Source organism: Buceros rhinoceros, unplaced genomic scaffold (assembly GCF_000710305.1).
Source record: "Buceros rhinoceros silvestris isolate BGI_N320 unplaced genomic scaffold, ASM71030v1 scaffold4485, whole genome shotgun sequence".
Classification (NCBI taxonomy): Eukaryota; Metazoa; Chordata; class Aves; order Bucerotiformes; family Bucerotidae; genus Buceros; species Buceros rhinoceros.
This window is the reverse complement of record NW_010411005.1, coordinates 64,757-80,108: the sequence shown is the minus strand read 5'-3', so window position 1 is coordinate 80,108 and position 15,352 is coordinate 64,757. Positions and strand designations below refer to the sequence as shown.

Sequence of the window (15,352 nt, the reverse complement as noted above, 5' to 3'; positions counted from 1 at the left end):
CAGAAAATTGGAAAAACCCCCCTGCCACTGTCTAACCTGCTTTCACAGTCACCTACAGGGAGGGAAAAACATCCACTCGGGAGGATTTTTTTCAGGACTCTCCACAGTGCTCAGTTTTCAGGACTGAAGTGATTACAGGGCTGGATATGCACTCGTACTGTGCGCATAAAGACTGACCCGAGGGGTGAATGTTATTTTGAGTTCTCGTCACGCACATACAAACATTGAGTCCTCTCATTTTGCTAATTCAAGCTCATATTGTTTATTATTTAGGTTACAGTTGGACTCAGTGATCCTAAAGGTCTTTTCCAACCTAAATGGTTCGAGGATTCTGTACCTTCATTTCCAGCGTACTAAATCCGTGTCTTTGATTTTAAAGTTGGGAGGTGTCATTCTGACTACTATCAACCTGAGTAACAAACACGACCACTACTCAACGCAGCCTCCAAAGCAGCCGTTGTTACTGTTATTCACATCTCCAGCTGCTAATCTGGACTTCACAGCTTATTCCTATCGAGAAGAAATGCCTCCATAAAATTTCAAGACAGTTGGTGTGGGCACAACGCACTGCAACTTCTCTTCAAAGAGAGCAGGTTATTTTGGGAGATTAAGGTTCATTCCGTTAACTCAGCGTGTTTTCTGTGAAAAGCATGGTACCACCACAAGAAGCATAGCACAAACACTCAGCCTGGCCTCCCACGATGCTGACTTGTGTGTACAGTCAATACATTTCCACTGCAGGATGTAACGTTTCCCAACCTTACGCTCACGCCAAGCATCAGACCAGCCTCTCCTCACTCTATACTACAAGGGGAGCCCAAGATGCAAACAACACGTCCCCTTCTTCTCGTGGCTCAGTGTAGATTTTCTCTCTTTTGTGTGCACAGTACTGAGAAAGCAGCTCACATAGCAGGAGTTCCCCAGCTGTTTGCAGAAACCCCAATGGGCCGGTGCTTACCGGAGTTTCCACCATGTTGGGTTTACTGTTCCGCAAAGTCTTCACGGCGTGGAAAACGTCCACCACGTTCTGCCTTTTGACCATCTCCACCACAATGCCGATGGCACAGAACATCCCACTCCGGCCACCGCCATTTCTGCACACAAGGAGAAGAGCTGGTTAAATGTCACTACCGTGTCAGGGAGCATCCAACACACATTTCTGTCCTTTCACCCTTCAAGCATGAGTGGTTCACGGGTCCCACAGACAGACTAGGCTTTAGCAATCTCTTTGCAGCTCCTCTGGGTTTGGTCTGAGCCATTTGCTGTTTCTGACCTTCCTCTCAACTACCATTTTTGAACTCTGCCCTTAGAGCCCAGCTATGCAATAGCCTAATTTCCATATGCATTTAGAAATAAAAACATAAGTTCAATGGGAAGTACATTTTCCATTGAGCTCTGGAAAGGGAGTCAAACCATCTCATGCTATGAGGATTATCTAGCCAGAGCAACACCAAGTCAGCACTGGTTCGTTACCCTGTTGACATTCGGGTACACTTCTGAGATATTTTAATCATTTTTTCACACACACACAAAAAAGGTTGTTACTACTACTTCTTCAGTTTACACTAGCCAGAAGGTTCCAGGATAATGAGTAGGGGTAGGTGGGCAGAAAGGGGCCACAAGTTAATTCTGAACACTTACCCAGAAGCCTTTTTTTAAAAGTAAGGAGGAATGCAAAATTCAATTTCTAAGATGTAAACTTCATATTTAAATAGGGTGGGGGAGAGACTGGTCATTCTCAGCTGGGAAGGAAAAAGCTGCCGCTTTTTTAACCACCCCCAAGCCAGCTCCCATTTAAATATCTGGCTAGTGGTCATTTACCAGCAATAGGTTTAGGATCGTGTACTGTATTATAGGACTTTTCTATGATTTCATACATCCCTAGCTTTCAGTCCTCTTTCGAACCTCTCAAAATACAGCAGGTCTTCTGGAAAAAACTGCAACACACACTATGCAAGAGATATACAAGAAAAACCCATTTGGCACTCAACATAAAAGACTTCCTTACTGAAACCACACGGAAGAAACCCATCTGTACACAGTTTGCACCTGAAAAACATGCTGTTATGTACAGAAGGAGACAATACACTTCACGCCCAAAATAGTCACTCCCATGGTACCCTGACCTGACATAGACAAGTTGAAAAGTTGACCAAAAGCCAACCCAAAGCACCAGTGGTACTCTTTTTTTTTTTTTAATAAGAGAAACAAGGCCATGTGCAAAGGAACGCAGCCGTAAGAACACTGCTTGAGCTTAACATGAGAACTAATGTATAAGCATGTATTTGAAGAGCAGCAATTGGACTTTCTTCCAGTTACTCACAGGCAATGGATGATGGTCCGGCCCTCCCCTTCTTCACATTCCTCTTGCCATTTTTCCACCTGGAGAATTAACTTCAGGAAGGATCTCTTGGAAGCTGGTACATCTCTGTGAGAAGCCCATCCCAAGTACTGGAATTGCTGCACCATCAGATAGCCCTCCTGTGGCTGAGGGAAACCGAAAAGCTTTAGGCCAACGTTTACGTCTTGGTTTAGAAAACCAAAATATAAAACTAACGTGAAGGGTTATGGACAGACTCCAACGTGTACATACACTGCAAGGTGGGGTAGCTATTCCTGTGTATCACTTGAGCTCAAGGAATGCATTAAAAAAGAGAACTACACTGAAGACATCATCACAGGTCATCAATCCATGGTTTATCAGTCACTACCGTAACCTACCTGACCTCTTCTAAAAGGACAACTTCCTTCGATTCTACGTGTCAGGGTTTTTATCCTTAACGACAATAACCAATTAAAAACATCCCTCACTGTTAAATTCTGAGACCTACAGAAACAGAGAGACATTCCTTGGGCTCCCATGCATGATCCGACCCCATTATAAATAAATAAACAAGTAATACTGGTGCACAAACACAACTATTTTCCCTGAAGTCTTCCCTTTTTGCCAGATTATGATAATCCAGAGAACCCTGCCGACAGTCTCTGAGCCTTCCATGTGCTAGATGCTGCACGGGGGGAACTCAGAATAGAATTAGACTGTCACAAGAAAGGCCTCAATAGCAGGAAGAATAAAATTCTATTCAGTTTCTCGGAGCTGAAGATGATGAGTGTGGATTTTGGAAAAGCGAGAAGAGTGCAGAGAGTTATTTAGAATCAAGATGTAAGGGCGAATCGCGGGGGAGGCAGAAGTAGAGGAGTAGTAAATCAAAACATCGTAAAAGAAAAAAAAGAAATGGAAAAAATGAAAATAAGAAATGAGCCAGAAAGAAAAAGGAAGTCTCAAAATACAATAAAAAATGCACTACGACGTAACATTTGCCAGTGTGCCTACACCTTTGCTTCCTGCAGTCTCCAAACAAGGTTTGAAGAGCTGAAAATGTTTCTTAGTTTGCTTGTATTCAGAGCTAAAAAAGTTTGGATAGAACACCGGCCACACGCAAACTGATCCCTGCTCTTTAACAAATGAAAATGTGACCAGAAGAAAAGAAAAGAATCTTTGTATACACCGTAATCAGTTAATCAGGTTTTTCCCACAGCTGTTCTTCAACGTGAGTGGAAGTTAAACGCATACTCCAAGGAGCAACTGGTGGCATTTAAGTTCAGTAGGGGATGGCAGATACGGAGTGTAATGCTGTGGAAAACAGGGTTTGCTGGTTAACTGGATGTACCACGGTGGCACAAGCGTTCGTGACTCTTTACGTGAAGGCAACATAAGTGAGAGCTTTATAGAAGCGAGCTCAAGGAGGAAGCGCTGTGTGGCAAGCAGGGTTTGAGAAGATGCTGTGATACTGGACAGCAAAAAGACAAGATGATGCGAGGTGCGAACGAGCTGCCAGCGAGACCGGCACTTCAAACGGTAAGTGTAGGTTGAGGCTCAGTGGTGCAGAAGCCTTCCGAGACAGAGGAGCTTTCAGCGTTTCCTCACGCCCCGCTTTGCAGGGTGCCACAATCCTCCTCTCACGTTGTGGTTCTTACCTCTGAGGCTGAGGAAGCGCTGGTTGCGCAACCAGCCTCAGCGCTCCTGTTCCTGATTCGCCACAGACAACGTCTTACAGAAGCTATGAATTCAACACCTGCCACTCAGACGATCATTATGGGTTACTTCTTTCACCACACACCGAACAAAATACTTCTACACCTTCTACTCATCAGAAGAATGAGTCGTCCACCGTTCTGCTCTCTCTGCTCAGTGGGTAGCTACAGAATAGTGCTGGAATCGGTGTTAGGTATCAATGCTTGCCTGACTCTTTTCGAGACAGTGTCTTCAGAACGTTAGTATTTTGCTACTATTCAAAATTAAAATCCACAAGAACCTAGATAGCGTTAAAAACGAGGTATTTTCCGGTTACATGTTGTCACAGCAATGCTTACTCTTGTTAGATTGCATATCCTGAAGATGCGGCTGATGACGTCGCAGTCCATGGAACACGACATGCACTCCACTTGGATGGGCCCGTAGCGCAGTATCCCCTCCTCGGGCCAGTACTGCGGGCAGCCCTGCGCCAGAGCACAACAGGCGTAATTAAAGGACAAGGGACAGCTCGAGCGCTGCCTTATTCCTCTGCAGACACCTTACCTCGCCTTCCCCGAGCAATTAGCGATCATTAATTACTGTGAAGAAGAGAAGAGCTGCAAAGACACTGCACTGCTCTGCATTTCGGTCACGTGGGGGATGCGGAGTGATGAAAGCATGCGACAGTACCCGGAAAAGTCGAGCCCCAAACGAACCTGCGCTAAGTCGACTTCGTTTAACATCACCAGAGAAGTACAGCCGTAGTCGTACACTAATCTCCAGAAGTCTTTCACAGTGTTTGGTAGAGGATGTTGGGTGACAATAAAAGCTGCTGGCTGCCTGTAGCTCTGTAAAGGGAAATGGTTTTATTAGCACCGGCAGAGGAAGTACTTTATTTGCACTCAAACCCTGCAAGAGAAAATACATATAAATAGAACAAAGCCATGACATCAATTACACCAGATTTCACCAAAGCTCATGTTAAAAAACACAGTAACGTCTTCGGCAAGAACAAAGAGGTTACTCTTCTGCTTTGGTGCAGGCCAAGCCCTGTTTCAGTTCAGACACGCACTGAAGATGCTCTCTAGGGCTCTGCTGAGATGAGGCTTGGGCAGCTCCATTCCAGGCACTGCGTGCAGGAGAGTGAGCAAGAAACCTGCTCCCCGTGTTGCAGAGATCTCAGAAGGTCACTCCATCCCCAGCAGGCTACGCACGAGCGCTGTGACTGAACCAGGGACTAAACTCAATCCCAAACCCTGTTTTGGTGCCACAGCCACCGGGCTGCTCAGGGAACCATCCCTCCAGAACCCTGGGGCCCATTTCCAGCAGAAAGCAGAAGTTAAATGGCAAAACACTACTTCCTGTGATGACGGCAGATTTGTTTTCTGCATGCTGTGTTATACCCAACCGCAAACGGGAATTTCCAGCCCTGTGCAGGTGAGCTGAGATCCAGCTGACAGCAGAGGGGCCAATTCCCTGCAGCAGGGGTACTAGTAGAAGCAGCAGAAGGGGAGAGAGATCAGAGGTTTTTTGCAGGTCATTTGCACCTCTGAGTTCTGCAGGGAAGGAACACAGAACTGGGCAGGAAGCCCCACGGGTTAATCTGAGAAGCAGAGTCAGAACGTGAATGTTCTGGTGCTGGGATGGGATTGTGAACTGCCAGTGTGCGGATGAAGCGCGGGGACTGCTGTATGCGGCACAGACCCCGGTGCCTAGTACCCATGCTGGTACCTAAAGCAGTTTGGCTGTTTTTTCACTGAAATCAGTAAATTAACCTAGGAGAAAGACCTGGTAGGGTAGCTAAACCACTTTTGGTACAGAAGCTTGGTTGATACGAGGGATCCTCATGTGCAGTATATCAACATCCCCATGAAGAGCGCAGTGTGAGGCCAGGAGGAAAAAGCAGAATTTTTCTCACCCTTCTACTTGCTGTAAATTGTGAATATATAAAATTAATGTCTTCAGCACTGGTAGTTATTTGACAACAGACTGAGGTGTTTTTATCTGAGTTTGCTATCTTTTTCTAATCTGTATTAGGAAGGATATTGGGGTGGTGGCGGCTTGTGTCCAACTTCCTACACCTGCCTGGGGAGCAAAGAGGAACAACCAATATCGATCCTTCCCTTCTATTTATAAGAAATAAAACATGCACTAGCTGATGTTTTCCTAGTCCTCTTCCCCATCATTTTGGTCCTCTCTGGGATGAGGGAACATTCTGAGCGTGAGGTGATCAGGTTTTCAGAAAGAACAGGCAGGAGCTCTGCTCTCACACGGGGAAGCAGACACCTTCTCGCGGGAACACAGGGACAAGCACACTGTGCAAAGGGCAAAGCTTCCTTTTTTGTTTTGCAATCGAAAAGTCCCCTTTGCTTGCTCAGCAGTAGGGTTCCCCTCTTTGAATAAATTGGTCTTTAAAAAAAAAAAAGGGCAAGAAAAAGCTTTTATTACCTAAAGTTTTAACCTTGTACTTAAAGCTTTGTATATGCCTTTATTGTAATATTTTATTTTTTCCCTGCCATTATTTTATTAGCAATACTTCTGTTTTTGATTACTCATTCATTCATACATTGCTTGGTTCTTGTCTCATCTGCCTCTCTCCTCAACCCACACTCCTCTCTGCAAGCCATGCCTGTTCCTCCACAGCACATTAATTTTATCCAGGTGCTTCACACGTGCAATTTTAGCTGCAATTCTAAACAGTTTTGGTGGCTACCCAAATTCTGCTCACTGCTCTAATTCATCCATTCGGCCCCAGTGACTCCTGAACAGACTGGTCTCACACATGCTACTCCTCTGTTTTGCTGGCACAGTAGCTAATTGTGAGATTAGGGACAGCATTTTGCTGGCAGTTCAAATGTTTCCTGCGCTAGGTCAGGCAGGACTGCGGGATGAACGCACACTATTCAGTCCTGACACTTTCTGCTGGTATTTGCTGTTTTATTCCAGCATCTCTTCTTGACACTGCAGTTTCTGACAGCGCTGAATGTCAGACACCTATGAGCAGGTTCACCTCCATTTTCTCCATTAATTCACCTTTTCCCCAACAACACTTTCTGTCACTGAAACTTCAACTTCAAAGACCTGCTGCTCAAAATATGAATGACAAAAACCCCAACCCTATCCCCAAAGTTTCAAAAGAAATGATGTTTTTTTCAGTCTCCCCCCGCCTCTTCTGCCTCAATACACATAGCTTCTTCTATAAAATGCTCAGGTAGGTAACAGCTGCTTCCTGACAAACAGCAGATTTTGAGAACCTGCAGAGATTTGGAAGGCTGGAGACTAGAGCTTTACGTAGCGCTGGTGAAAAGGGGAGATTTCCATTTCCTTTGGTCCCACAGGGATGCAAAGGACTAAAGATAACAAACCTTCTGAGCAAGCAACACAAGCTGGTGGGATTTCTTACCCATTCCACCCCTCCTTTCTTTGTTAGGACTGTTTTCCTGGGCACTAGGGTAAGAAAGGATCACCCTTTCTTAAACCAGCAAATGCACTCTCTCATATTACACGGCTTTTCACGGCGCACTACGCAGACAAAGACGACAGTCTCTTACATCCATAAGAGCGGCATTGATGTAGTTGCTGCTCTCCCCATCAATAGTGATTAAGAAAGGCAGACATCTGTCAGGTGGCAGCATATCCATGAAGCGGTTCTTGTCGTGGTTCCTTGGCAAGCAGGCTATGCTGCAGTCCTCCGCTTGCAGGCGAGGGGTCACGGAATTCAGGGTCTAAGAGAGAGAGCACGCTCGCTTTAGCACGCTGAACTAGCAGACAACGGACTCGAGGTCCCCCAAGTTTTAATTGAAAATTCTGCAATGTGGGTAAACGTGAAGGAAGCAGGAAGGCATCAGCAAAGAGGAGCTCCCAGCTGCCTGACAGATGTGCTGGGGCCTTTCAAGGAGGTTCAGCTGCAGGTGTAAACCATGCTCCGTGTACTCTGGAGCAGACCCCGCATGACACCACCCCCCCTAAAAGCAATAAACCAAAGAGGATCCTTTCGAGACCTAAGAGCTGTGCCTTAGCTGTGCGAACACCAGCCAAAAGTCTCTGTGGTTCCTAGCCAGCGCTCTTAATTCCACACAGACATCTACTGCAACTGTTTTCAAAGGAGGATATTCCACATTTAGAAGAACTTTGCAAAGCACATAAACATGGGGGCTTTATTTTGTGGGCTAAAAGTAAAGGACCAAATGCTATAAATGTGGTAAGGAACCCCTTTTTCTTAAAATAAATTAAATGCATCAATAGGCAAAAAAAGTTGTCACGTGAAGAGGTGGTAGGAACTGCAAATACCTGAAACTCATCTTTGAGATGCGAAGAGTTTGTCTGAGAGTCTATTCTAATCATATCAAAATAAGCAGCTTTGAATTCGCAGACGGGAATGGCAGTTTCTCCACACAGGCAGGCTTCTAGAATGGCATCATGAATAAAGATGTACTGCTCCTGCCAAATTAGGCAAAGAAACAAAGTTACAGCCATTTAGAAACAACAGACCTTTCCTTCTTTTAGGATGAACAGATCTCCTGCACACGGTCAAACCCGTTCAAGGTAGCGTCCATCTGTCCACTAAATAACGCTTCAGTACAAACACAGTCTTGCGCCAACAGGGATGCAGCTGACGAGGATGTTTTTCTTCAGAACCGATTTAAAGTTGATTTAAAATTGAACAGAAAACTTCACAGCAGGCGTATAGCAATGTATTTAACGGCAGATTTTTGGTTTTCTCGAGGCGCTTGTAGGTTCTGCATATCTACCAGCGACTTGTTGGCTTGACTCTCTTCGGTGTTTTGAAAATAGCTTTCAGTCTACAGTACTAGCAGAAGGTGTAAATTGCTTCAAGCACTACTAGTGTGGTTAGCAATTATTTGGCGCTCTGCATTCTCCTTACGTGTGTGCAAGCCGGCACTCCAATTGTCTGACAGCCGGCTCTAGGCCAGTGATAAATTCAAGCGCGTCCCAACAGAAACACCATTTCTTTCTGGTTTTATTTTTTCTGACTTGCCTTGAGATACCCCGAACTCCTAGACAGCTGCATTACTATTTCAATCAAGCCTCCTGTCTATATTCACCAATGGCTATTGTATTTACTCACCCCGAGAGCGACGTAAATCACATCCCTACAGCAAAGTGTGAGAACCCCCCTAGCTATTGCGGATAGCAGAGACGTTATTAACAGCACGATCGTTAACACGTGCCTGTAACAAAGGCACTTGTCCAGGGACCGCGGTCATCTCCCGGCTCCACAGCCTGTGCTGCCTTACCCACACAGCTATGGCCATGGCTGCGGTCTAACGACCATCGCAAGAACTCGCTGCAATCGCAGCTTTATTTTGCTCTGTAAGTACGAACCTCTGAGAGGAGATGCAAGGTAAGGGGCAAAAGGCAAAAAAAGAGAAAGAAACAGCAGCAGGAGCATTAATTCACATGCCAGAGCAGATTGAACGGGGAGGGATGGTTGAAGAGTCACACTGAAACACTCCTCCCCACGCACTTCCCAAAGGTTAATGGCCCTGTGGCAGGGGTAGTTGATCGGGAACATTTATTTGTTCAACAGGTTGCAGTATGGAATAAAACCTGCACTGACATGCCTGCTGCCAACTGCAGAGCCTGGCATGTGGTCAGAGGTGAGGTAACCTCTCAGGTAGATGTCCACAGGGAGGACAGGAGAGAGAAGTGGCAAACAACTTCAGGAAACGTGTCTAAACAAAAATGTCCCTGCGGAAGCCCAGTGATGCTCTGATGGCAGAATGGGAGCTGTTAGAGCTTCATCACTAAGGCTTTACTGTGGAGCTGCCAAAGGCACGATGAAGAACAAAAAGGGTAGGAAAGGACAATGTGAACTTCTGACCCACCACGTTTCGGAAGGTACCAGGGGCTTTGAAGGGAAACTGCCGTACCTCTGTCTGTACCATGTTGATGCGACGAGACCGTAAGGCTTTGACGCAGTTGTAGATGTCCACAACACCTTCTCTTTCTGCCATATCCAGCATGATATCGATCACAATATAACAACCTGTCCGCCCAGCACCGGCACTGAAACGAATCGGTAAATCCTGTTAGGAACAGCCCCACCAAAATACCTTCAAACTTTGTAAGCCCTTCACTGAGAGCATTTTTATAAAGTCATTCAGTTCTTTCACGACAACCGCTCTCCCTCTCTTCGTAATGTCTTTTAAATCTTTTGATGTGCCCAAAATAACCTTTTTCTGTTAGACTTGACCTACTAAGTAAGAGCCAGAAAAGTAATTTGCTTCTTCCTTTTATCACCCAGATCAATACTTAAAAAGAAAGTCAGTTAAACTGAAATCTGGAGGTGATTAAGCTCATGCACTTCAAAACGTGACAGGTCTTGGTTTTATTTAATAGGACTAAAGATGATTTTTAAGTATTACTAATTTGACCAGTCAAACTCCAAGCCGCTTCAGGCAGCACATTTAACAGTATCCATCCAGAAGAGTCTCTCTTGATTTATTTTAGTTTTACATAAACCCATGGACAGCTTTTGCGCAGTGAATTCTTCAAATCTGTAAAGGTTGAGTAACTTCAGCTACAGGATGTAATTAAACATTTGATGGTGCTGAAAGAAAAGTCAAAGGAGAGCATCCTAACAACACACACCTTGCAAAACTTGCACAGGAAAAACAAACAGAGAATGTTGTTGCCATTAACCTTATTTCAGCTTCTTGTTTACTTCGATTTAAATCAATGATCTGTTCAGACGTTACATGCAACACCCAGCTCTCAAAGCAGCTGTATCGACACTTATCCTCAAATGCTGTCACAAAACGGTTGTCGGCTACGTAAAACGACAGCCTGAAGTATCATACGATTTAGCTGGTGCAGCTCTGGCAGGCAAGAGAAAACCTCTGGCTGTTCTATTTAGGAAAAGTGTGCTAGAACCTGGTGACTTCCAAACATTGCTGCAGACAGCCAATTCCTACCACAGCGCGCATCGGGCGATTCAAAAAGGGAACAACAAAACAAAACGCTTCAAAGCGATGGATGCTTCACAAGAGACTCCTGGAAATAACCGCATACGCAATTGTGGGAGGAAAAAGTCATCTCTGCCTCTTCTGTACCCACCTGCAATGGACGACAATGGGCCCCGCACTGGGAGGGTTAGATAATTTGACTCTCCGGATAAAGGACAACAGGCCTGTGGCATTGTAAGGAACTCCATGATCTGGCCAGCCAGTGAAATGAAATTGTTTAACTTCACGGATTTCATTGTAGCCCCTCTGTAAAAGGCAAAAAACCAAAAGAAAAGTTATGAAATTTAAAGTATTTCATCAGCTAGATATTCTCTGACTCAAATAATCACACGCAGGGATAGAATCTACATGCTCACCAATTATTTGAAGCAAAGTTCATATGAAGCTTAAAGATGTTGCTGTTGTTTTTTCCATTTCAAGTCAGTGATTTTTACTTTGCTATTAATATGCAAGTTTAGCTGCATCAGGTTTTTTTAAAATAGATGCAACTCCCATCAATTTGCAGGAGCTTTGCTAATTAAGACAATGGCCCGCTACATTTACAGGCGAGAATAACGATGAACCCGAAGCTCCGAACTCGGCGCTCACAGCGGTTGTTCTGTGATGAAGGGAGACTGACTCAGTGGCACGTTCAGGGCAGGACGAAGGGAGGTGGGCGACAGGCATGGCTCATCACCCGGTCCTGAGCTCAGCTCAGGAGCGTGGCCTCAGAGGAGAGGTGACTGTCGGAGAGGGGAGGGCAGCAGCCAGCGTCTCCGGGGAAATTCGAAATCCCACAGCGAGACGCGTGTTTGAGTGGCGCTGACGCAACGCGTGACTCCCACGGTGAGGTCAGGCTGCCGACACGTGGGGCTGCTCACCAGACGGAGCGATGTGGGATGGGACAGGAACAGGACGAACACAGCCTCCCCTCCATTCTCCTCGCTACCACAGAACAGCGTTTTACCGAGCCCTTTCAAAACGTGCTCACCCTTCCCAGAGTGAAGGTCCTGACGACGTACTCCGCAAGCGGCTCCATCTCTACACAAGTCACTTTGAAGTCCCCATAAACCTCCGTGTCGTCAGGCCAGTACTTGTAACACTTGACCTAAATACAAAACGGGAATGCATTTTACACCACCACCACGAGCTCGAGGATACGTCCCTGCGTTACATCACATTCATTTCCAAAAGGACCGCGCGCTCTCGTGGCTGGTCACGCACGGCTAGTGGCTGTCCTGACAGGTCGGGCATGAGCTGCAAGGAGTTTCCGCTGCCTCACACAGCCATTCTCAGATGCCAAATGCATTTCTAAACGAGTGTTTATATATATATTTTTAGTGCTGAGCTATGGAATACATTTCCACTTACGTTAAATTGGGATGCATTTCATACCAGTCATCAAACTGTTGCGAGTAATCCCAGATACTTTATACGACTCCCTGAGGGATGTGTTGCTGCTAAAGTGTAAATCATTTGCTGACTTCTAGCCACTGATATAGAAGCACATTTGCTCACTAGTCCACTTACCACATGCAAACACGCAAATCTATTTTGCTGAAATACAAATTTTGGATTCAGACAATTTTCCACAGCTCACGAAAGCATCCCAGCATCGCTCTTCTCCAGCAGTTAGCTTTGGTTTTACACAACCCCACAGCCACAACCATGCAACAACTCTCCCCTTCCCCTCCTCCACGAGACTGTTCTACGTTCTGGTGAGAGCGTGTCTTGTCAGCAGGTTTTTCTTTAGGCTTGCAGCATTAAAAGAAAAACTAAACAAAAACTTACTCTCCCAACTTCCACTAAATTTGTGACCATCACAACGCAAGCTGACTGCTCCTGCCATATCATTCTCCAGAAGTCATACACAGTCTCATGAACTGGACCTGTAAGAAAAAATTCCAGGTAATAATCTGCAAAAAAAAGAAGCATCAAAGCAAATGCTAAAAAATAAAAGCCAGAGCGTTTCAGAGCTGATACACACGGACACACTCACTCCAAGATGAAGGCTCCGTGAAACCACGTTATCATACCATCACGCCAGTTTCCAAACTACATTGTTATTTCTAGCCAACACCGAATCTTCTCAGCTTAACTGAATTACCACTTGAGAGAAATTAATAGCAGGTGTTTCACAGAGTGAAATGCCAGAAGTCGCTTGAAAGCTCCACAGGCACAGCAAGGGGTGACCATACCTACAGCAACATTGTTAGGTTTGATTTACATGTGTTAAACACAGCAAGGGTGAATTTCTTCAGATCTTCACCGAGAAGATGCCCATGCCAGAGTGAAGGAACAGTCAGCGGGGCTGGTGGCACAGATGCTGGGCACCCACCACCTAGCTCCCGGCAAGGCGTGCGAGCACAGGTAGGTGCTGAGCAGTGAACGTCCCGCTGAAGGGCACTTCAACTAACAACCGCTTTTCTGTGCAGCACTTGTTTAGCCTTTGCCTTCTGCTCTGGCGCAGAGACAAGACACGTTCAGCTGAGCGACAGGGGCTTTCGCCCTGTTACAATCACCTCAGAAAAGCTCCCTGACCACAGTCCAGCAGTAGTATAAGTATCAGTACACGTAACACACATCTGAAGACTCAGCCATATACCTTCAGGTGCTAGGTCAAAGGCTGCAGGCTAAGGCAGCAATAAATTTGTGTGTCCTTTATACACTGTTATGTGCAACGATTTACACAGTAAAACAGAAATAAAACACAAATGTAGACCTAACTGCCACAGGGAGACCCATTTAGATGGCACTTACACAAAAAAAATGCAGTCAGAAATTTGAGCATCCTGCTTTAAAACAAACCTTCAGTTTGTCTTCCCTGTGCACAGCTACAGCCAACCGACGGCACAAAAAATGGGGTATTTGCAGCCAGCTATCTGATGATACTCACAGATCAAATAACGACACATCTAAATCTAATTATTTTTACTTTAATTCACAGCCTCTGATATTTCAGTCCAGTCTTAGACTCATCTATTTGTTTTTCCTCATTGTGAGGTGTTTTATCAGAAATACAAAATGAGTAATTTCCATAGAAATTCAATTTTTCCCCTCTAACTCCCTTTTTTATTAGCAGGTTGTTATATGATAAAGCTTTCCCTCACTTCTTCCTACAAAGAGGCTTTGTCCTCCTCTAGCCTTTCTTTACCCAGATTTTCTGAGATAGGGTTTAATTTATCATTACTATCTTCACTGTCTGCATCCTGGACTAAATCCTAGGCAGTAAAATAATACATTGGAAAAGGATTATTTTACATTTCCAGTAAAATAATACAACGAGAACAGGAAAACGCCTCGAGGCAGGTGGGAAGTGTTCTCTTCTCTGTCCACATGCCTCTTTTCTCCGTAACTGGAAATGATGGTAGTAGCTTCCGACTTTATCATCTCAATTTATCACTTGAAAGAGTTGCTCAATAGCTAATTAACATGATATATTAGCGCAATTTTTTGCATTTATTCACATTCTTGAACACGACACATTTAATTACCGTGACACAAGACGACAACTCACAATACTGGACAGGTTTATTTTCGCCTAGTTCCCTCTTAGCAAAGCACTGCTGGGCTGGACGCCCCAGAGAACACTTGTTTGGTTTGATTAATGCTGGAGGTTCTTACCTTGGGTTGCGATGTAGTGACTTGGTCTCTGATATCCCTAAAACAGCAATATAAGTTGGTTTGAGTACTCTATTAGTAACAGGTAAGGGAAAACAAAAGCATAAGGGTACTACAGAATTCTTATCTCTAGACAACGTTTTCAGAACAAGCCAACATCTAAGAGCAGCATGGAGCTCAAACCCTAAAAACCGTTAATACTGAAAAGGTTCGCACGACAACAGACAAAGTGGAGATAACAACATCTGACTCGAACAGAGATTGTAGTGTACTGGGAAGGAGTATTCTAGACCTTGCACCTAAAAATTAGTCCTCTGTTTACATCGTCTCCCCAGCCAAATAGTTTGGGAGTTTACTGAAAATTTAGTAAAAATTGTCTCTGCCACCAGATTATCTCAGTAGTTGATCTGTCTTCCCAACTGATCCAACATGAAAAAATACACACTTTTTGTCTTCTAACTAGAGAATTCTTGTACGGCACAAAGAGTTATGTACCCGAGCCGTAACTGCTGGGGACAGAGCCGGACACGAGGGTGTGCACAGAATCAAGGTCCTGCTGCAGTGGAATCTTCTGCAAACTATTCTGTGCTACTGCCTGAAGTGTGCATCAGTTATACAGGACATGATACACACAAGTATATACACAGACATACATAAATATAGCGATAGATGATCGATAATCCTACAATAATTAAGCCTGTCTAGTTAGCTGGGCCCACACCAACGCTGCGTTTATCGTCTGCGTACA

The 15,352-nt window shown here is 44.9% G+C and overlaps 1 protein-coding gene across 1 annotated transcript in view; it reads right to left on the bottom strand.

Annotated features, from left to right (window-relative positions):
- The window catches only part of PTPRK (protein tyrosine phosphatase, receptor type, K), a gene marked incomplete at its 5' end in the record, with an annotated part of 82,304 nt that overhangs the window by 3,152 nt on the left and 63,800 nt on the right, over positions 1 to 15,352 (bottom strand). The window contains 11 exons of the mRNA XM_010135812.1: positions 959 to 1,094; positions 2,324 to 2,487; positions 4,375 to 4,500; positions 4,732 to 4,863; positions 7,567 to 7,740; positions 8,306 to 8,455; positions 9,910 to 10,045; positions 11,096 to 11,250; positions 11,975 to 12,091; positions 12,775 to 12,872; positions 14,608 to 14,644. Coding sequence (XP_010134114.1) covers positions 959 to 1,094; positions 2,324 to 2,487; positions 4,375 to 4,500; positions 4,732 to 4,863; positions 7,567 to 7,740; positions 8,306 to 8,455; positions 9,910 to 10,045; positions 11,096 to 11,250; positions 11,975 to 12,091; positions 12,775 to 12,872; positions 14,608 to 14,644 — 1,425 coding nt within the window. The remainder of the gene's footprint in view (positions 1 to 958; positions 1,095 to 2,323; positions 2,488 to 4,374; positions 4,501 to 4,731; positions 4,864 to 7,566; positions 7,741 to 8,305; positions 8,456 to 9,909; positions 10,046 to 11,095; positions 11,251 to 11,974; positions 12,092 to 12,774; positions 12,873 to 14,607; positions 14,645 to 15,352) is intronic.